This window comes from Conger conger, chromosome 4, assembly GCF_963514075.1.
Source record: "Conger conger chromosome 4, fConCon1.1, whole genome shotgun sequence".
Lineage (NCBI taxonomy): Eukaryota > Metazoa > Chordata > Actinopteri > Anguilliformes > Congridae > Conger > Conger conger.
Window position 1 is genome coordinate 50,988,152 of NC_083763.1, and position 22,597 is coordinate 51,010,748.

General features: G+C 42.0%; 2 protein-coding genes across 11 annotated transcripts in view; both read right to left on the reverse strand.

The window, feature by feature from the left end:
- Nucleotides 1–1,542: 1,542 nt before the first annotated feature.
- On the reverse strand, nt 1,543–16,469 carry LOC133125957 (poly(U)-binding-splicing factor PUF60). Of its 8 annotated transcripts, none has more exons than XM_061237714.1 (12): nt 16,367–16,469; nt 14,677–14,766; nt 13,313–13,408; nt 12,489–12,578; nt 11,389–11,439; nt 9,718–9,879; nt 7,972–8,064; nt 6,182–6,395; nt 5,902–6,092; nt 3,540–3,666; nt 2,847–3,094; nt 1,543–2,254 (listed from the first exon to the last, which is right to left on the reverse strand). In XM_061237714.1, the coding sequence occupies exons 3-12, from the start codon at nt 13,388–13,390 to the stop codon at nt 1,955–1,957; spliced, it is 1,554 nt and encodes a 517-aa protein (XP_061093698.1). In that variant the 5' UTR covers nt 13,391–13,408; nt 14,677–14,766; nt 16,367–16,469; the 3' UTR covers nt 1,543–1,954. The 8 variants fall into 8 exon arrangements, with proteins under 8 accessions (XP_061093698.1, XP_061093699.1, XP_061093697.1 ...); XM_061237715.1 differs by having other exon boundaries at nt 16,361–16,425; XM_061237713.1 differs by lacking the exon at nt 14,677–14,766 and having other exon boundaries at nt 3,540–3,657; nt 16,367–16,436.
- Nucleotides 16,470–19,471: 3,002 nt separating this feature from the next.
- The window catches only part of LOC133126993 (nuclear receptor-binding protein 2-like), a 38,161-nt gene continuing 35,035 nt past the window's right edge, over nt 19,472–22,597 (reverse strand). For all 3 annotated transcript variants that reach the window (XM_061239567.1, XM_061239566.1, XM_061239569.1), the window contains exons 11-18: nt 22,337–22,469; nt 21,882–21,984; nt 21,757–21,807; nt 21,443–21,578; nt 21,108–21,161; nt 20,767–20,830; nt 20,115–20,170; nt 19,472–19,584 (exon numbers count right to left, since the gene is read on the reverse strand). In XM_061239567.1, the coding sequence (XP_061095551.1) occupies nt 19,486–19,584; nt 20,115–20,170; nt 20,767–20,830; nt 21,108–21,161; nt 21,443–21,578; nt 21,757–21,807; nt 21,882–21,984; nt 22,337–22,469 (696 nt within the window). In that variant the 3' untranslated portion in view covers nt 19,472–19,485. The remainder of the gene's footprint in view (nt 19,585–20,114; nt 20,171–20,766; nt 20,831–21,107; nt 21,162–21,442; nt 21,579–21,756; nt 21,808–21,881; nt 21,985–22,336; nt 22,470–22,597) is intronic.

Below are 22,597 nucleotides of genomic sequence, written 5' to 3' on the forward strand. Positions count from 1 at the left end.
CAGCTCGCAGCTGCTCTGCCTGCACTCTGAGAAGCCACCTGGGACCAGTGCAGAGTAAAAGAGGGATTGGTTTCTACATAAAGGGAAGCATACCACAGATTTATCATACATTCTATCACTCAATTAATTATTATTATTAGACAGAGAGAAACTGAGTAAACACAAAAACCCATTTTCACACTAAACTTTTAGAATTTTAGCCCACTCTTCTTAGCATTTTATTTTAGGTTTTTAGAGCATGAACTGCTCATTTCAGATCCTGCCTATTAGGTTCAAATCAAGACTTTGACTAGGTCACTCCAAAACATTTAACTTTGTTTAGTTTCAGCTACTCAGATGTGGACTAGCTTTTGTGTTCAGATCACTTTTGCTGCATAACCCAATTACATTTCAGTTTTAGCTCACAGATGACGAGACATTCTCCTCAAGGATTTTCTGGTACAGAGGAGAATTGATGATTCTTTCGATAATGGCAATATCCTGTTCCCGAGGCTACAAAGCATCCCCACACCATCACACTAACAAGTTTGACTGCGGGAATGTTGTTCTGTGAAATGCTGTATTTCTTCTACGCCAAAGTGGGACCCCTATCTTCCAAAAAGTTCTGCTTTTGACCATCTGTCCATAGAACATTATCTCAAAAGGCTTGGGGGTGATCACCCAGGTGCCATTTTGGAATTGAGAGATTGGAGTTCCTCCTGGTTAGCAGCAATTTCCATCTTGTTACTCTTCACATTTTTACCCGGTCTTTTTTTCCCCTAGTATAGTCACAAACACCGACGTTAGCTGAGGCTAGAGGCCAGCAGCTCTTTGGATGTACTTATGGGATCTTTTGACTTTCTGGATGAGTCGTCACTGTGCCCTTGGAGAAATTTTGGCAGGCTGGCCACTGCTGGAAAGAATCACCACTGTTCCAAGTATTCTCCATTTGGAGATCATTTATAACCCTTTCCAGACTGATGTTTTAGAGCTTTTTTCTTGTCATCTCTTCAGAAATTTCCATTGATCGTGGCATAGTGTGCTTGTAGAAACTGTGGGGACTACTTCACACTAAGTATCAAGTGACTACTGAGTATATATATGGATTCCTATCCAATAGACCCTTGCATTAGCATCTAAATCTATGATAAACGATTGAAAAATGTGTGTAGAATGGTCAAGCACATTTGAAAAGTACTACCAAATAAACAAAATTTTGGCTGAAGTTAAAGGGGGAAGTTCAAAAAGCCATGCAAACAACTTACCAAGCAGGATTACCTGGATAACTGCACTGACAGGCCATCTATCCATCCAGATAATTTTTCTGACATTTGATTAGTTTTCTAGATATCTGCTTTAGCTCACCGATGCAACAAAAAACTCCATGGCCATGTCTCTTGTTGAAACAATGTTTTAAAACGTAGATTATGTACACCTTTTGTGCCTTAACATTAACTTAAATTAAACACAGGTTAAAAGGTTATTAAAAAGGCTTTAACATTAATAAGGCAAGCTTACTTTTTCAAAAGAAATTTGATTAGCATTCATGACAAAACAGTGGCGCATATTTGAAGAATTTATTGATCTGGGAAACTGGAACCAGTAACTCTGTAGCAAGACGTCAGAGTCCTTAGAAGAGCCGACTTTGGTACTCATTAAAAAAACAAAACAAATGGGGGGTAACCAAATTATGAATTTTTGTTCAAATAAGATTACAAAAAACCTGCAAACAATACAAAAATGAATGTCAAGTCCTTCACAGTAGCTGACAATAAAAAAGAAAAAGAAATCCATGAGGCGCTACTTGTTTATTTTGCAAATCCCCAAAGGGACTATCAATAATATTAATATCAACATCAATACAAAAATAATTACAGTTTAAAAGAGCGGCCAGAATCACTAGCAGCAGTGATGGCGGCTGTGAGTTTGAGCAAGGGAAAGATGGAGTGGGGTGTCAGGGGTGTTTCCAGACAGTTTATGCAGAGAGGTCGCTGTTGTCAAAGCGCTCCTGGTCGTACACCTCTGCAATGACCTTGCGACCGGCGAACCAGCGGTTATTGAGTGCCTGGATGGCCTTGTTCATTTCAGAGGCCATAGAAAACTCTACAAAGATCTTAACTATTATCTCGGCATCCTCCTCCTCGCCCTGTTTCTCCTGGTAGATGATGACGCGATTGACGGCGCCGAACTTGCCACACTCCTCCGTCACCTCGCCCTCGAGGTCGTCATCAATGTCCTCAGGGCCCACCATGTTCCGTAGGACCATCACCGTCGACTGCACGAGAGGAGATCGCAGTTGGCAGTGAAAACGAACACGATTTAATATTTATTCAAAATAATGCTAATTATATTGCAAAAGAAGTGTTCTATTCAAAATCTTATCACTGTTCAAAGTCAGAAATGTAGTCGCCGTTTATGCAGTTATAACACTTGTGTGGTCAGGTGACTGTGACCAGGTATTGACACACAGAAATCAGAACCAAGTGGATTTCACCTCTATCTAGAATTCGATGAATATACAAAAGTAAACTCTGGCATATTGCAGAAAATAAAATCGTTGATCTCACCGATCACAAATCCTGGGATATGGGACATTTATCTTCATTGCTATTTCTGAAGTTACTTTCAGAGGGCAAATAAAAATGAAAAGGATCAAATCAAGAACAATGCAGCGCTTACTACAGTTCCATTGTTGCAACTGTAACGAGCAAACACAGGGAAGCAGGACCAAGTCTCAGATTCCCCGTCTTAGTCAAGGCTTCCATTTTACAATTGTGCTATGGTAGCTTGGGTGGGAAGACGGGAAGCCTCAATTCTACATTGCAGCTAAAGACAACCTTAAGCAGTCACACGTCACCAGAACTCACCTCCTGTTTTCGCAAAAGCTTCTGCATGACCATGTGCCTGGCACTACTGCCAGAGATGCTCATGTGTTCCTGCTCACTCAGCATCTCTTGCCCGGTCCCATCCGCCGACACCTCTTCTTCCTCCTCCTTTTTGACCTCCTGTGCAGCTGGGGCAGGCGTTACAGACAGTACCGGCGGCGAGGCAAGCACTGGATTTACCAGCCCGACCTGGGGCAGCACGGGAAGGGTGGGTCGTGCTGGAGTCACCCCTGCCGCAAGAGAGAATGTTAGGCTGACTATCATACGTTGGGCTAAGGCCAGTTCTAACCATGCCTCTGGTCTACCTGGAGGTGGATGCTGTGTAAGAGCACAGACAACAAAACATTGAACATCTGAACAGAAGCATTGCCACAGGCAAGGGTGTCAGCATTTCACCTCGGAATGCGCTACGTTTTTGGCCACACGCCGACAACATCCACACCAAAACCTTCAGAAAAGCCCTCAAATCACAGAGGTATACCGCTCACTTCCTCCAAGATGGCCGCTCTGCTTTCCAGCAGCTCAGTGAGGGCAGACTTTATTACAGACTTCGAGCAAAGGCTCTGATATTATTTCGGTTTCGGCTTTTTGGCGAGAACTCAAGGGTTGGGGTCACAACCCCCCTGATGTTGCGTTGCGTGCAGTCCCTTCCCCCTCCGTCCATGGCGGATGTACCTGTGATGACGCCCGGCGCCTGGGCGGCCATGACAGCCTGCGGCAGGCTGAGCTGCTGACCGAGAGAGAGGGCAGGCGAGGCCAAAGCCCCCAGTACTGACGCTCCTGCTACTGCTTCCTGGAAGAACAAAGTGGGACATAAGGGAACACCGCCTGGACAGTGCAAGTGGACCACGACATGAAACACAGAAACACAAAAAACACGGACGAGGACGAACGAGACAGACGCTGGTGCGATGCTGATGCTGTTGACATTCAGGAGATGCTTAATGTGTGATGTAACACTTTAATAAACCAAAATGAACTGTACTGTGGCCATTAACTCAACTACCCTATTTGTAAAAAGTATGGATGGTAAAACAGTAACTACAAAAGTAAATGTCTGACAAATGGCAATGGCACGAAAAACCATGACGAGTAGTCTGTAACCACAGGCAACAGAATAGAGAATGGATAAGAACGATATTTAAAAGGACCAAAAAAATCTTCAGAGATTTCTTCACAATCTAAAACGACACGTTTTTTTACACAAACAATGATAATCTGACTTTAAGGCAATCTGAAATGACAATGTATCAATTGTACATTTGTCCTCAGCATGTATCGACCGCAAACAATCATGGATCTCATTGTGTAGTCCACAGGCTGTGCGTTTTTGAGAGAACTTGTTTAGCAATTCTGACGCTTGGGTGGCTGATTAGCAGGGAGCCTCACTTCCTGCCCAGAGTACTCCTGGGAGAGTCATTATTTTGCAGTTCTGTGTGAGAGATTAGCACTGTCTTCTGGGGAAGGAGCCAACTGGAAGCCATGTATTCCCATCCTGTTCGTCAATCCTGCTGTCAGCTCCAGGAATCAACATTTGAATACAGACAGTGTCTGGAAATCGGCAAGGAAACCTGACGCCATAAAAAAACCATTCACTTTTCAGCTGTTCCTTCTTAGACGTGGTTAATGTTAGATTTTTCTCTGCACCAGAGGCAAGATATTCTAATTTATCCAGTTAACAGCTGTGTATGAACGGTTACTGCACTGTGTATGCAAATAAGCATTTAAGAGTAAAATCTGTTATTGTTGTAATAGCAAAGAACAGTCAACAAAACTGAGGTTTAGCTAGCTGTTTGGAATCTACCAAAGTAATCCAGTGAGATTTAAACAACCCAGAAGTGGCTGGCAAATGAAATTCGATACAGCTAAATGTAAAAGTGGGAAATACAAACAGCAGGACTACTTCATGGGAGGAACAAAATTAGAATGCACATGCTTTAGCACATGAATTATCAAAAGGTAAATTCCACAGACAAAGTATTTCTTCACACAGACAGTAGTCGCTCTGTGGAATAGCTTGTAGTCCTGTAGTACAGGTTTTCAAGACCAGGCTTGATACGGCGCTAGATGCCATCTAGGTTTGAAGGTAAATGGTGAGCACTAGGCACCCTAGTGGCAGGAAAATTAAATTGTTGGGCTGAAAGGCCTGTTCTCAACATTATGGTTACGTAATCATAATTTTCACAATGAATTACTGTTAAGGAACTGGGTCAGACTATGAATGGCTCTGAATGTACAGTTGGTAGACAGAGTAATAGTTCCTGAAAATATGCAATTTTCAGGATAAAAGATACCACAAACCTCAGTTTATTTGCAAAACAACTATTGAGCATACGTTTGACAATCTGCAGCTCAAACCTGGGCCACACTCAACAGCTGTCCGAGTCGCAGTAGGGTCAGCAGGGACGAGATAAGAATTTATTTTGGTCTAATCACCATTTTCAGTGTCAAATACTTCATGGTGGTGCTAAAAGCAATGTCACTATTTTTGCTCTAAATATTTTACTAGCCATCAAATCAACTTGTAGAAAACAAATGACTGCACAAAATGGACTTGTTTTTCCTTTGCATTATTCCAAGCGTGAAGCTCTCATGATGCCTCATCAATATGTATGACAGGTTGGCTCAGTCCCTGGGCTTATGTCTAGGTAACGCATCTTATTATGTAAACTGGACATTTCACAATCCCAAATTCTTTCATAGCTACAGCAAACTCTCTCCCTTCTAAACTATTGTGACTAATCCTAACCATAGTTCATTGTAGGTTAGAAACATGTGTTCCGTTCAACTATAATATAATTTCACAAGCACAATTCTTAGACTCAACCTTTACATTAACCTTTGCCATTACATTAATTTGCTACAACACTGTGTAGAGGAGTATGCCTTTTATTATTATTATTATTATTAATTTATTTTTTTAAACTATCGCTGCCAAACCTGTTTACGGTTCATGGCTTAGAAAGTGCTACCAACGATGTGCCTGATCTGCCTAAACGTGCAGCGGAAAAAGGACTGCAAGGGCCGAAACATTTACCTGGGCAGTGATTTTGGCCGTGGCGGCGGCGGCAGCCACAGCTGCAGCGGGCGGCAGGCCGCCTGGGGTAGTCGGGGTCAGGAGGGGCATGGGCGGGGTCACGGCCTTCCCCACCCGTAGGTACTGGCCTCCCAAGTCGAAGAGGTTCATAGAGGAGACGGCATCTTGGGACGACTGAGCCTTGTCGTACTCTGGCGGGGAGCGAGAGAAGATTCAGAGCCCTGAACGGTAAGCGAGAGAGAGCGGTTACGGGCGGGGCGGTGGAGGCTGCTGTGCTCACCGATGAAGCCGTAGCCCTTGTGCTTGCCCGTTGTCGGGTCCCTGGCCAACGTGCAGGACTTGATCTTGCCGAAGGCCTCAAAGACACTCTTGATGTCATCGTCTGAGAGGTCGGGGTGGACGGAAGCCACGTAGATCCGGTTGAAGGCGCGTGCCTCCTCCGCCAGCTGGTCGATGATGGGCTGCGCCTGGCCGATGTTACTTGGCCGCCCCACCTACAGCACAGATACCAGCACAGGGCCACTGAATGGAGTTGTGCCAAGGACACGAACACCGAGCAATGCACCTCCTCAAGTGTTCTGACATCTGAGGAAAGCTTTACTCTAAGGCAGCGCGCTTAGGTTCGTGTAGGGATGCAACGTTTTTGAACGTCCTGCACGGAGACAAAAGCGCTTTTTTTTTTTTTTCTTGCCACGTTTCCACTAGATTTGCTTAGCTGCACCTAGCTGTACGCCGACGGCAGGTAAAGAACAAGGACGCGGTCTGCTAAACTAGACTGTAGGGCACCTGTAATTCATTCCAGACATGTAGGTGCAACAGCTGAGTTTCATCATTTTAAAACCATTGGGTTGTTTTTGCGCTTAATAAAATGGCCGACGCCGATTATCGCACTAGGGATCCTATGAGGCTTTAATGTTACCAGTAGAGATTGGTGTTCGAAATTTGTTTATCAGGAGTTCAACTGCCACGGTCGGTGTCGAAGATTTGTAGCTTTTGCGAATATAGACGGCAAAGCAGACGCAAATCCAAATATACAGCTACAATATCTAAACCTAGCAATGGTGACGAATAAAGAAAAACCGCATTAAGAACAGAGGCCAGCATTTGAGGAAATTTGCTGAAAGTAAAATAGTAGGGGTTTGACGGTTTTCCCTTGCCGTTATCTGGTGTCCGACCGAGCCACAGGATCGTCGCCTACCCCCTCCGCGCTTTAGCGACCCGGGTAACTCCCATGTCAGATACACCTGGGCCATGTGAAACTGTTCTCAGGCATACAAAACTTAAGTGCTGGCCGAAGTGCAGCTGAGGTCCTACTAGTGGAAACGCCGCTTTGGATGGATGTACATATGCGTGTGTGTGAGCATGAAGCTATGCACGAGTTTAAATGAATCCGCACATGGTAACCTAACCCGCGGGTGTGACGGCTATTTTGCATATAGGACAAAGCTTAAAGTGGACAGGCTGTTTCGCTTGTTTTTCTTTTTCACGGTTTCGTTTTTTGTGTTTTTTTTTTTTGTTGTTTATTTTCCAGGCTGGTTCAAGTTCCCAACACTGAAGAGCTGACCACTTGTACAGTATCTGTGCTGCAGGAGGGGCGGCCAAGCAACACCAGCCAGGCGCAGCCCATCATCAGCACACTGGCACCACTGGTGCCAGCCAGACACTGAGCTCCTCGGCATCCTAGAAGAACTGTGCTCTCAAACAATGGGTTTAATTCACGTTGTCAGCAGAAACATTTTCCACATTCGGCTGTCCTGCATGAAAAACACAAACACACACAAGTATACATTGCACACATGCAACTGCACATTCGGACAAATGCGGAAAACACCCATGCATTACTCAAAACGTCGATGAGTGAACTCGTTACTAATCAGACTCGGCACATTGGCCCATACATGACATTACAAGGGCAACGTCTTGTCATTCTGCAGCCTGGATCAGGGTTCCTCTGCTGGTGAGCTTTAATGGAAAGGAGAGGGTTAAAGAGCGAGCGTTGGTCCAGAGGCTTCAGGCGTTTCTCCTGGGCTCTGGGGTGCCTCTGGCGGAGCTGCTCCACAGGACGCTCACCTTGATGTTCCTCCCTCCCAGCATGACGGAGTTCATCTGCTCCAAGGCCAGCTGGGCAGCCTCCGGCACCTCATACTCCACAAAGGCAAAGCCCTGCAGCAGGGAGCAGCCGTGCACTGTTATTCATTGTACAGGTCAGAGAACATCAGTTTCAGTGCAACAATGGTTGCAGGAAATGATCCAGTGACAAGTGCCATCTGGAATGAAAAGCATGTTATATAAACTTTGGTGTGGTCGTTTCAGCAGATCTTTAGTTAGCTGCAGCATCTTAGTGCAACATTACTAGTGCAACCTTATGACCAGTACAACCTATTGGGAGTTTGTAGACTATCAAATAGTGCCACTATGTCCCCAAATAGAAATTAGCCATTGTTTGACCTACAGAAATGGCTACGGACCCATGCTTTACAATGGTACCAACTGGATAAGCCACTGAAAATCAGATACTTGGTATCTTGGTCCACAGATACTACATACCTAGTTTTGTAAATATAGGTCCAGTCCTTCTTGAGCAGCTGTCGTTTTAGTGTTACTCAAACTAATTCAGAATGGAGGAAGATCTAAATAGGTGGAGCTTATGCGTTCTTGAGGCAAATTTGTTCCTTGTGAGGAGAGGGACCCATGTGCCACAATTCATGACCTAGAGTCATGTTATTATACACAGCACAATTGCAATAAAAGCAAGTGCATAGTTATTACTGCAAACAAAAAGGACGGCTCTGAGCTGTTGGATCTTTTCAGTGTCTGATGAACATAAGTGCATTAATGCAGTTTTTTGTTTTTAATTACAGCCATTCAGCTTCTACAATTTAAAAGAGAACAGTTCAAATATGTTTTTCAGTTGGCTTAGTTTGAATACACCTCCAAATGGTCAGTACAGTTGCGTCAGCAATGTTGACAATGTCAAAAGAGAAAACAAAGCTCTCAGGATGTAGGCCTATTTAAAAGAATTTAGATTGGAGTTAAAAATCTATTTATGTAAAATGTGTTTTCACATGGGCACAAGATATCACGAGTATTGGTGCAGACCAGGGCAAGGTTCTCAAATTAATACTGTAGTAATACTAAAACTAAAAGAATTGGTTGTGCAAAAACGAATATAAAAAACTAGAGAACTAAACTGAAATGAACAAAACAAATATTGTAAACTAGACATCTTACAACAGATGTTGTGTCCAGTATTAATTATTCAATGGAATCAACCAGTCTAACTTAATCAGGAAAAATAATCATAATTCACAATTATAGGCACCACAGGTTTAATTCCTTGTGCAACCACCCCTTGCAAAGACGATAGCCATGAACGTTTTCCTATCATTTGTAATAAGGTTAGAGAACAGGTGGGCTTTTGACCATTCCTCCATGCAGAACTTAAGGATCATCGATATCCTAGGGTTCTCACTTTTGGACTTCTGTTCAGACCACAGGTTTTTGATGTTTTTAACTCTGGAGCTGACTGTACCCAGGTCAAGGTGAATATTATGAAGTTGGAAAGCTGTAGGAGTAGCAGCCTGTAAGTTAAGTAGTAATAAGTATGCAAAAGAACAGATAGTGCAAGCAACCACATTAAATACAACTTGTTTTGTTTTATTCACGATCAGAATACCGTCCTTCTTGCAATTTAATTGCCTTAGGATCGGTCTACTGAATTCCATTGCTTCTAAAAATTACAGAAAGTTCCCACAATTTTACAATTATACAAAAAAGTGGGGGGGAAAACCCAAGCAAAAAATGTTACCCACTGACCTTGTGCTTCATTGTAACAGAGTCCCAGGACATGTCGATACTCTTGATGGGTCCGAATGGGGCAAAGGCTTGCCGGATGGTGTCCTCCCCGAGCTCGTAGTAAATGGAACCAACGTACACCCGGCACATGATGGCGAGTGCGCGTTGCCGCTGGGCTGCCACCTGCAAGAAGGGAATGCCATCCTAGTGTTTATGGAGCCTCAGGGAGACATGGACTCAATATAGTTATGAAAAGTATATTGGTAAATTTAAATCAGTTCCAATTACTAACTACATCTTTAATACTTTCAAGTGCATTATTTGTATCCCCACAATAGACATACAGGCCAATGTCAGAGATATACAACTGGGTGGCTAGTTTAAAGGGTTCTAGAACACTTTTTTTTTTTTTTTAAGACAAAATTACCATAACAAATATTTTTGGAAAGGGATATTATGAAACATCACAAAGATATGATATGAACAATCGTAATTCCCGAACACTAAAACAATGTGTTAAAATGTATTTAAATAGTATGTTTAATAGATGGCTATTTCAACATTTTTAAATTCCGTTTTTAAAAAGTGAGGGAAAAAATGAGTATTTTAAGTGGTGAACTTGCACACCCTTCACTTATATCTGGCTCCTGAAACTGACCTGTAGTCCAGTGATGCAGAAAAGATTCAAATTCAAACTTAAAAAAGCACAAATCACCACTCTTATCAGTTGGAAAGAGGATGGAGCCTAATGAGAACATTTACACTTACATTTTAAAAGGGGAGGGACGGTTAAAAACTTATTTTCTCTTTACTAAAATCAAAAACTTGCATCTATTTACAAAAATCTAGCATTTTATCAAAACAGTTTTGTCCATGTCATACAAGGAGAATGGTGACTTCTTTGCCTACCACAGTACAACAAATTGAGATTGCCAACAAGGGATGCCTGTTTGAGCAGTTCTCCTTTCAGATTGTTTAAAGTGACTGCTAACCCTCTTTAATCCCAAGCCAAGGTTGGATTTTCCTCCCCTTCTACTGTTGCAAAGCGGATGCATATTTACAAAGGAGACATGGACTTCATGTCCTTCACTGAGACATACAGTTAAAGGTGACTTCGGAAAAAGAAAGGTGATGCAAATAATCCCCAAAACGCAGGTATCAGTGTGTCGGCATGCACGTTAAATGAAAATGCACTGTACCCTACAGGTGTGAAAGATAAAAAGGACATTAAGAAAACGATTAACACAATCTCTTAGAAAAACAAAGGAAAGAAAAAATAGCTGGAGTGAATGCTAGTGCTTATTTAAGAAATTAAGATAAGATGGTCCATGCTCCCCCTAAATAATCCCTAATACCGTTTGTAAATCCTCATACGTACGCACAGATTACATCCAACTGCACAACAGATTTGACTCACAATTTTATGTTGTCACTAGACGACTGATCCACAATACCTGCGTGGGTGTGTGACTGATTGCGGAACTTACTAGGTCATCATGTACTCAAAGTGCAATTTCACTCGGTAACCACACTCCCACCCCCAACCAAAAAAAGCCATGTCTGCTTTCAAAATATGCGCCGGTGTCCATGTTTGACAGAGATGGGGATATATGGCCAGAGTGGCCCGTTAAAGAAGGATAACAGTCCCTTTAACAGGAGTGCGCACAGAAAAAAGTTTAATATTCTATTGACCGATTGTAAAGGTGAGAGAGGATCTCCAAAGCCCATTGTCACTGCTGCCATCTGAAAGACAGTAAAGATGAAAAAGTGCTGAAAAGTAGGTTAGATAATCTCTTCTTTTTGCTTTGCTTTTCTTTTGTTTAAAAAAGTCATTGCTTAGATAGACATCAGCTTAGAGACACACAAACAAAAGTCAAACCTGCCGCTCTACTTCCCCCTCACAGAAACGCCAGCGTTCAGGCCCCTCTGATCTGTTCAGCCCTCTTGCCCACCCAAAGCCCAAGTGCTTCCCACAATCATCAAAATCACTGAAAAGTTCCTGAAGTCAACAGGCACAGTAGATACAATGTTAAGCAATTTTGTCTTCCTGCTGGTGCTCTTCTCCAGCTGAAAAAGAACAGAAAGAAGCAAGCCCCAGGACAACATTTCTTTCTAAGCAGAGGATGGGAGCACATGTAACAAGGCTTTGAGCTACAATTCATTGGGCTGTGTGTGCTAATCTGAGGTACAAAGTACCCTTTGTCTTTGTACAACTGTGCACGTCATAGACTTTATACTGTCAATGTCATGCAGCATATAAAGTAATAACTACTTGTTTCTATGAAGACTTTGTGCACTGTGGTTCTAATACATACATTCATAACACACATGTTCAAAAACATTTCTCAAATCAACAGCCTTTGCTAAACATGAATTAATCTACATACCACATAACTGACCGTTTGGGCTACTGTTAATATTTGTGCAATCTTATAATACGTCAATTTTTTAAAATGTGGCTTGGGTTCTTTCAAACAAATCTTCTGAGCAATAGTTTTAATTCGTTTTATTTTACAGCATGCCAGCTTTGGAGAATTTATGGGCAAGTTGGCGCAAAGCATAGAAAAGAAAAGGTCTCCAAGCTCAAGCTTGACCCGTTAATGGAAAAGCAAGCAAATAAGAGCTACATGACCTAATCTAAAAGTACCCAATCACATAGAAAGGCAGAGATCCATGGCTGTGTTGCTGGGGCCTGGAGTTAGCGTTTGGAGGAGAGGCCGAGGCCGAGGCCTGAGGCCTGAGGGGGTTAGTGTTGTGGGTGAAGAGGCGCTGAGGGTGCCACGTCCTCTCACCTGCAGGTTGGTGAGCTGCTGCTGCTGGTGTGCGATTGTCTGCTTCACCAGCACGCTCTTAATGCTCTGCTCCATGGCATACTTCTTCGCCTGCGCAGAGGGATGAACTGTGAGGGCAGACCGGGGGCAAACGCATACTTCTCTGTGCTCAATTGATCTTGCCTGTGTAATTGAGCCAACCAAGGAGGACCAGAGGGCGGGGTTCGCAATTTTCAAAGTATTTCATAGGTTCCCATACACCAGACCAGCCCAGTAAAGCACAGAAAAGTATCTGAATCCAAAACGATCATGCATCTGACCCAGATCTGGTACGGCGGTGGGCTACCAGACAGAAGCAGACAATGCTAAACATACCTGCACAGGCGATACCTGGCAAACCTGTACATTCTTACACAAATACTGCACAGTTAATAATCCCTTTTACAGACCCTCCAGCATAACTAATCCTTAACATCAGAAGACTTAAGGAGGTGAAGGCTGATACTGGTCTATAGCTTCTTTTATTTTGAGCTCTTATTAATGTTAGCAAGCAAAGAAGAAATATACTTGTCACTGAAAAAAGGAAAAACCCAATTATTACCACACATTTCTACAAGTACATTTAAAGAGGTTATGAATACAAAGATGTTTTACTGACAGCAAAAAAAGTAATTTCAGTTTTACCAACAATCCTTGTTCTCTTCAAACATTACTTTTTGTACTGATTTTAAACTTTCAAATGTAAGGTCCCCCACACCACCTGCAGCTCCAGAAAATAATGAATTGGAGAACCACTATTTACACCATGGGTCTGAGAACACTGCGATACCCGCATGGGACCATACCTTCTGTAGAGCCTCCTGCTGCTCTGGGGTAAGAGGAGGCAGGCCAAGCTTGGAGGCTGTGCTCTGTCCATTCTCCATCTTCAGAGCCTGCCCTCCCTGAAAACAGACAACGATTCGAGAACTCAGGACACAGTGCACCCATCCACAGAAACATGCAAGCACAAACGGGCTTGGTCTTTATCACATGGACATATGATGCACAAAAAGCTTCCAAGCTTTACGGACACATTCTGCCCACTAGCCTCGGTCTAACTGTACGGCAAGTCCTGAGAGGTAACCATTGCGGCGTGATAATTACAGTCCCAGGTGATGACGTTTAACTGAAATGTTTTAAGAGAAGGATAATAAAAACCATAGCAACAAGTAAGACTTGTGTGCCATTTGGTGTATAAATAAGCTGGACAGAACAAAATGTTTTTGTGTAAAAAAAAAAAAAAAAAATTCTAATAAAGAAAAAGAAAAAAGTATTCCCTGGAAAGAAAGCGATATGCGTTCGCCGTGTGAAAACTTGTTACCATCTGGACTGTGATTTTCCTCAGTGGTAGCTAGCTGGCGATTATTTTTATTTTTTTGTGAAACAATACTCAAACCATTTTGTGCACCAATATAGCCAGCCAGGCAGCCAGCTAATGATAAAGATAAGAACATTAGTTAACAAGCCACTCGATGTTTAAAACTGAACTGCTGCCAGCTAGTTGGTACTGCCAATATGATTTATAAAAATACATTAGAGACCCTAAGAGCAGAATTTCTCAAAGGTGCACCTGCTCCCTATCACAGTTTGTTTCATTCCTATCACATTTTAAATTAAATACAGAATAGCCAAGATAAATCTGGAGGTATTATGACAAGCCATTTGCTCGAAAATAAAGACTTAGACAACATGCACTGACACATTAGGCAATCAGAATGAAATGGCACAGGCAGGAAACATAGTTTCAAAATCAATAACCTGATATACAAAATCTTCAAAATGTCCAGCACTGTTACAAGGTTTTTGTAACAAAATGAGAGAAAAGGGCACTTTTCTTTCCTCCGAATTTCTTCATATGATGACAGCTGCACGTACCTGGCCTTCATCTCGCATATAATCATTTAACTGCAAATATACAGCAAATACTAAACTGTGATAGATTACATACAGGTTCTTCCAGCATTTTATACAAGTTTGATCATAGACCATTTGTCCTTCAAAAGGTGCTTGGTGAACCAATTGCTTATTTGAAGGTCTGATTTCTGCTAAATCTGTTATACATGGTTTGATTAATTCAATAACACAGTACTGCACAATACTGAGGAGGTTTGAGGAGCCAACAGTAAACCACTGGATGAAAAACTACATTGTGGGAAAATGGGGCCCTTACCTAAAGCCCGCTCTTCGATGGGGTCTCCTGAGGCACGTTACCCGTGGAGAGATAATTAATGGGAAGAGCTTTAACAGTTCAAAATAGAGTCTACAGAGAAAGAAAGAAGCCTTCAGATGAGTCAAAACATTTCATTAGTGGCTAGGAGCAATTTACAGAAGTTCAGACCATGGCATCTCTCACCTAAATTTTGTTAACATGGACGGGCCTATGTTATGAAACAGGGCAATGCAACATTAAAGTTTATTTTAAATGGGTGATATTCCATAGGGACCTCAGGGTATACGAAATAGGGGCACCATTGCAATTATATTTTCGCACATTATATTGTTCTTCCAATAGTTCAGAATATAAATTCACGATTTAAATGTTTCCCCTTTCCCAAATTCTGTGCAGTGCTTCGCACTGCCTTGACGGGGAGCTAACAGTTTCCTCCTTTAAATGGTACCTGCACGGACATACATTTAGAAAAACAAACTATTCAAAGAAAATACTATAAACACTGCTGCAATGACATTAATCAATCTAACTAATGCGAATAGCCATAAACGTACTGGAAATTTAATACTAATCTAGACTGATCAACTACAGCCAACGCCGGTTTCGCAGGTTTGCATTTCATAGCTTGGCCACAGCAAGACCAGTGGTCAGGAGGGTCATGATGGATAAGCTAAATTCAATGATGTAGCTAGCGTTAATTAACGTTGCCAAGACAAAATAGCAAACAAACATAAATCTCTCAATTCTCATCTGAGTTATAGACAGAATGCGGGCACTTCATATCCTCACGTCCTTTTAAGCACACTTGATATTTCAGCCAGCAAAATCAGGCCCCATTAGTAGCATTTACAAGACAGTAAGCTAGCTAGCTGGCTAGCGACCGGAATACATTGCCAACATTATAGTTAGCTATAGGTGACTACATGCTACCTAACGTTATAAGAAAATGAACCAACGGTTCGTGTCTAACCAGCTAACGTTATTAGTCTACTATACTTACTGGGAAATCACAATTTTTGTGTTGAAAATGAAACTTATACTAACTAGTTAGCTAACGTTATAGAAGAGCAAAATGTGTAACGTTAATCACAGCTGAGTAAAATGGCAAGCAACCTAGCTGCGACTAGTAGTTATGTAAACTTAGCCATGATGCATGTAACTTTGTGTGGCTGCGCTAGCATTTGGAATTTTAGAGCAGAAATCTTTCTGGCGAAAAAACGCACGCGGCTAGAAATACCGAACCATCAAGCTAATGTTAGCCAGCGCGCTCGCGCGATCACCTTTACTGTCGACCAAAATACGAAGTTACCGCTCCGCGGAGTAAACAAAAGCAGCTAGCAGAACATCGAGGCCAGCTAGCCATCGAATTGAAGAATTGTGTAGTCACGAACGACAATTCCACAACACAAATAATAACCACTTCTTATACCACCGCAATTCCACATTTAGCTTCACCATAAACAACGCAAATACCCAGGGGAAGGTCGCTAGCCTAGTTAGCTTAACGTACATTGTTTGAGGCCTTTCATTGCGATCTTGTAGACTACTTAGCCTAGCAATACTAAGACATTATTGTTCTATTACTAGAAACATCGGGCATTAGGTGCATATATACTGTAGCAAGTTTGTAACCAATACAACATACGAACTAAATGTAAAAAGATATATATATTCAAAATATTACATTTACCGGAGATACCGCCACCGCCATGAAGCACACCGTCTCTCGTACAGGGCCACAACAGAATTGGAAATAATTTCAGAAGTCTCGCGACACTAAAGGTTCTCGCGAAGTGCCTCAGACAGCCACAGAAGGCAGAATAGTCAATCTTCCGAAATCATTTACTAACGTTACTTTGTGTTGCTAGCTTGGACTGTAGATATCCAATTTAATTTAAAGATGATTTATTTTATACATTTTCCATTAATTCCGCATGGGATTTACGAATTTTCCAGTAATTCCAGTTTTGTTGGTCTGCATCAGCCTATTACGTCTCACTCATTGTAGATACTAATGCAGTATCTACAGTATAGTCTTTGGAAATGACAAGTCCAACAATTAGCTGGATTTGTCCTACCCCGATCCTTACAGGTTGCGAGGAAGTAGACAAGTTAGATACCGCTGTATAATATCAGTTGTTTAGCTCAGGGACGCTGCATGGTAACATTTAGTAAAATAAGGTATGTTATAGTATATGGTGTTGTGTGCATGTTTCACCTGAGCAAACAGGTGTCCGTCTGAAAACAAGTGAGGTTGAAATATTGGATTAAAAGCACACATGGAATACAAAGAAAAAATAAATATTTGAAAAGATTTAGCACGTTTGATCACAAATAAGTGCTTTAGAAATAAACAGGCAAATATGTTTAGTTCAGCATGCAAATGTTTAAACCTGTTGCCTAAACATGTTACAACTGTACACATCAATAAGGTATATTAAAGGACTCAATAACATCACGTTTCTGAGATGGGTTCCAATCTTTTAGTTTTTATTAATATGATCACTATAATATGGTACAATATCTTACATAAAGACTGACCTGTTTATTACAAGGAGATTCATTCAACAGACTCAAATGAGAGGGAGGGATGGTGGCAAGCAAACAAATGGACAGACAGATATATATTGTTGTTCTTCTGATTCTGTACATTCACTTACTTTTTCAGTTATCAGTAATCATCAATGACAGATGGCTGTCTGTCAGTGACTAAGGCATTCTTCAAACGCGCATGGACCAATTGCAGCTATCTGAACAAAGAGCAAATTTATCTCACAGAGAACCCTTGCTCTTGAGGTTCGAGGGGTTGACTGCATACATGGACTAAGCATCAGCCCTCTCCTCTTGTGCGTAAGCATTACAGGCGGCACACCATACAGTTACACTCATGAAGTTTCAGTGGAAATGCACCAGTTTCAACACCAACATCATTCAGATATTTATAGATATGTACTTACAGCATGCAGATTCATTGGCATAACTTAGGAATTAAATCAGAAACAAGTAGAAATGAAATATATTATCACCAACGGCAGTTATCCAAAATAATTGTAAATTTTAATGGGAATTATAGTTTCACAGATGGGATGGTCACAAAAAAGGTAAAAGTTAAATTAACACTTTTATATACCAAATGAGAGACCATATAAAATATCACCAGCAGTAGAAGAATATCCCCTTTCCAGGCCATTTCCCCCAATTTCAACCTTCCTAGAATAAACCATTAACCCTTAATTTACTTTTCTGATATATTGGGCATTTGGGGGCACAATTGTTCCACTGTATGGTGAGAGTGCTTTAATGATTAACACCCAAATCCTGTCTGATGCAATATCTATGAGTGTGTTCTTCCATTACAATATAATGCTAATGCTTTCTGTCCACTCAGTAGATCCTGTCGCCAGCTACAGATAATTTGAAATCCTATCCAAGCTTTTACTTTATTTTCTTGTGGGAACTTAAGTTACAGTTTATGGATTCTGCATAGAAATAAGATTTATATGGGCTCTAATGAGACCATATTGAGATTGAGTGAGAATCATTGGTAAAATCCACATGCAATGCTTTTTGTAGGAGATAAGATACTGTGATTTTTGGACACCGTCTAAAAAATTCTAGTTAGTTTTACCCAATTCAATCTTTCAGCCATTTTGGTATATCAATATTTGAGTTTTTGCACTGTCATATACAGTAGCTGAAATGAGCAACATAGTTTTTTCCCCAGGAATAAATATAGTTTCTTTCCAATCAGCAGTAGGGAAAATGTGCTGGGAAGCAGACTGGATATTAGCTGTGCAGAGAGAATGAGAACTTTAGTAGCACTACGTCCTCACAGAGGCACTCTTTGTACTGCAGCATAAATATGGTGCCCTTGAGTCAGCTAATGTATAATGTGTGATTTGACACTTGAAATATCTACCATCTCAGCAAGCAATTGCAAATGGGCACGTTCTACTGCACAATTGCCACAGCAGGCACTTTTCAAACCTTTGGGTACCATACAACATTTTGGGGTCAAAACCATCCAAAACATAAAAGCAGTTGGGCATCACTCAGAACATACAAAGGCACTCATACTTGCACAGAATATATGCAAACACAATCTTCATTGCAAAGCAAACAGTCTAGAAACTGGCAACAGCCTCTAATTTAAGCTAGCCATTCATCATTAGTTGTGTATGTTGGATAATTTATTATTCATGGCTTCTAAGAACATAAACAGTTCATTAAAATTTAACATGTTTATTTTAAATAATACATTAAAATTAAGCTAGGAAAGTAGGAACTATGTATCTGGACTTGAAGCACAGGTGGATGTTCTGTTTGCCCAACTTTTGGTTTCACTTCCGTGGCTATTTGTGCATTGCTTCCAACCTCCCCATTAAATGTACCCCGGCTCTTCCAGAAGCAAAATGGCAACAAGAAAGTGGGTCATTCACAAAGGCATAGACCTCAAAGCAAAACAAAGCACTTTCACTCCAACAGGAGGGTTTACCGACATGGAAACTTCTGCAGTATTGGGTGATAGCTGGAGATGGGCACAATCCGCATCCTCCAACAGGAAACAGCTGCTTTGTTTTACGGAATGCTTCTTAAGGCTGTGCTCTCTGTTGCCTTCATCTTCATCCTGGTTTATTATACTCTTCACAGGTGCCGTGTGGTAGGTGTCAACCTCACCATTTGGCTGCTCTATCCTGGTCATGAGATCGATCACAGGGCCCTCTTCTTTCTCTCGTCCTTTAGCCTCTACTTCTGCCTTTCAAACCCCCTGCATGGGCTTTTGCTGGTTGTGGCCCTCCCACCCACCCTTTAGTGCAACATCGCCATTGCCCCAGACGAAACAGTTGTAACGCTTCTGTGTTTGCACAGCTCATCCTCAAGGAACATCGCCAGCTTCTCACAATCCTCCTGTGGGGTAAAGTGACAAGGAAGGGAGAGACATCAATAAAACATCTGCATCCCACTTGATGCAATGCCACCACACCAACAATATTCCATCCACCCTAACTTCTGTGCCACATCAAGAATCAGATGGATCCATCTTCTAAAAGAACTACAAAAACCTCTAGGAAGATTTCACACACCACATCACAGTCTCAAGTGGTGCACCTAATTATCACAAAAATGTTTATTATTTGGTACCAGAAGTCTCACTAGACATCAGTAAAAGTGGCATGGCAATAGTTTATATAATCTATTTACACAGTACTGCTGGATGATTACGTGTTTAAATAAGATTAGAAGATAAGAATTTCACAAGCAACAAAATGTTTTGGTGGAAATAACTTCAAGGATTTTCAAGGACCAAGGAAATCCTACAAGCTCTCAAAAGAGTTTCCTATGCATGTATTATTCAAGTCCGGATCTACAAAACTCATTATCATAAGGCGACATGGAACCATGCAGAAGTCTCACAGACGGTTATCAGTCCCACTTACCTCACTGATAAAGGCATAGTGAACCAGCTCATTGGCCAGGTCCTTGGAGTTGTCAGCTGCAACACACCCCATAGACATGAATTAGAAACCCCTCAGGGACATTTCTCTGCATACACAGAATAGTGATTATGCCCCACACTTCTTCTTTCTTTAAAAGGACTCAGATTCTTTTATATTTTACTCAGTCAGTGTTCATTTCATCACACCCAACAAAGTAATCTGCCGCTGAAAATGAAAAATTGTGGGGGTCGGCAATCTGAATCAATCATTTTGTGTCCTGTCTGACACAAACAAGATAGATATTGCCCATTACAATCATTGACATGATGAAGATATAGAGGGTGAGGTGAATACTGTTGATTCCTGAAGCTTTTGGTTGAAAACATAGATCCACATTTGTTGTGACAGACAGAAAGCCAGAAGATTAAGATGCCAAGAGAAAGTATCCTACTGAGGAAGGCATATTATGAGGCACACTATGGAAGAACATACTCAGTTGCAAACTACCACATGGCCAGAAGGTGGCACTGTTACAGAAGTTATTTAACCAACATTCATTTAACCATGGTGGACATTTTCAGGTACAACCTAATTTGTTTGTTGAATGCACCAAATTCAAATACATCCAAGAGATTGACTGCACAATACTTACAGGGCAGTATGTCACAGCTGAGTTGCCGGTGAAGCTTGTCGTCCATCCTCAGGAACAGCGAAAGCTGCAGGTGAATTGGGAAATAGGCAAACCAATGACCATTATGTAGCCAGCTAAACGGTACAGATTTCCAGTCAAGTGTAATCTTGGGTGGATAAGCCAAATGAAAAAGTATGTGGTTACCTGCTCACTAATTTTTGACTTGATTTGGATCATTTTGATGACACTAATATCTAAATCATTACCGAGCAACATGTGAAAAGCTATTTTATAAGTGCTCGTCAAAAACACTGCCCAAAGTTTCCCTCTCTCTGCTCATGTCAGGGCACAAAAGAACTCACATGAGTCCGTGTCCCTTCTTCATTGGACTCCATAGTGCAGTGCATCTGTACAACCTGCAATGCACATTTCAACACAAAGATGGACTGCAGTCAGAGGTAAGCATGGCAAAAAACATCATGGGATAGCCAGAGTAGAACACGTTTGGCTCACGTTTGGGAAAACTGTCAATTGTAAAAATGACATGAATGACAAACTTTTAATGCAGTTCAGTAGGGTCCTCAAGGCATGAAAACAATGCAAGATGTGAAAACCACAAGCATCATATTCTTTCAATCATGCGTAGACTCTCCTGCTCAAGCTTGCAGCTCTCCATTCTATTCAACACCCTCCTCACCCTTCTGGTCTCCATTTCCTGTGGCTCTGGGGTGGGGGTCTTCACGGTCTCCATGTGCTCCTGGGACAAGGAAAGGGCGCGCGGGACAGGGTGAGGGCGGGCGGAGGCGAAGTTCATCAGAGGGTAGATCCCATTCCTGGGGACGGAGAACAGAGCTGTGGCTTCACCACTTGCAGTACACCGATTGGTTCTCATACTAACTGAGAGAGCCAGGACCTTTCCCTCACAATGCAAACAACTTCACTCATCAGAGGGCCATGACCTCCCACTGACAGCACACACAAATTCATTAATTGAAGCAGCCATAAACTTACTTGACATCCTCCAGGAACTTGTCCAGCTCCAGAGGGGAGACATGGGAGTACCTGTATGTCAGAGAGAGAGGTTGAGACCGTATCGAGAAAGACTGCTAATATTGGAATAAAGGCTCTGCTCTCACTTCAGCTGCACTCCCGGACGGCCTTTATGTTCGATTTCTGCCATGACGCCATTGGGGTCAAAGGACTTGGTCTTCTCCTCCACACAGTTCTCAGGGAGAAGGTCTGTGTGGGGAAATTGAGGCAAGGTTAACGATGGTACTATAACTGGCCTTCATAATTTATGAACCCACTCCTCTGATGCCACCACAGACCCAGCTATGAGGAAAGCATGACGAAGCTTACTGGGAAATGGGTTGAGGTTCACAGCTGTCAGTCAGCTTGGGGAAGTTTCTGGTCAGTGATAGACAACGATAACATTTGCATGACCCTCCAATCAGAAATCAGAAGAAATTGAGGGGCGGGGACGAAGGGTGCCACTTTAAGCACAGCAAAAGACATTAGCCGAGAACAAGAGGCAATGCTGAGGTGTGTAGCATGTGTGGGTGCAGCAATGCCTGAGACTATCCACACTCACACTGGTTGTTGATGAAGCAATGGGCAGCTAAGAGCTTGAGGGAGTGGACTTCAAAGAGCACGCGGTGGAAAAGCAGGTCGTGGGCTGTGGGCCTCATCTTGGCCTCATGACGTACACAGGACTGGGTGAACTCCTGCAGCACCAGGGAGGGCAGAATTCAAGCTCAACTCTGGCATTTTCACATTTCACACTTCAAACTACCTCATATTTCCAAGCTTATCATGACCACTTAAACATTCATTATTCTTGCACACCAGGGTG

Bases quoted from the DNA above. Each gene is read 5' to 3' on its own strand.
- LOC133125957 (XM_061237710.1), bottom strand. From the start codon at position 16,387: ATGGCGGTGGCGGTATCTCCGGTAAAT. The intron at 13,409-16,360 runs GTAATATTTTGA...GTCTGTTTTCAG, and splicing joins TGGCGGTATCTCCGGTAAAT to GGAGGGCAGGCTCTGAAGAT. The intron at 3,095-3,539 runs GTACATCCGCCA...CTCTTGCGGCAG, and splicing joins GGCGCCGGGCGTCATCACAG to GGGTGACTCCAGCACGACCC.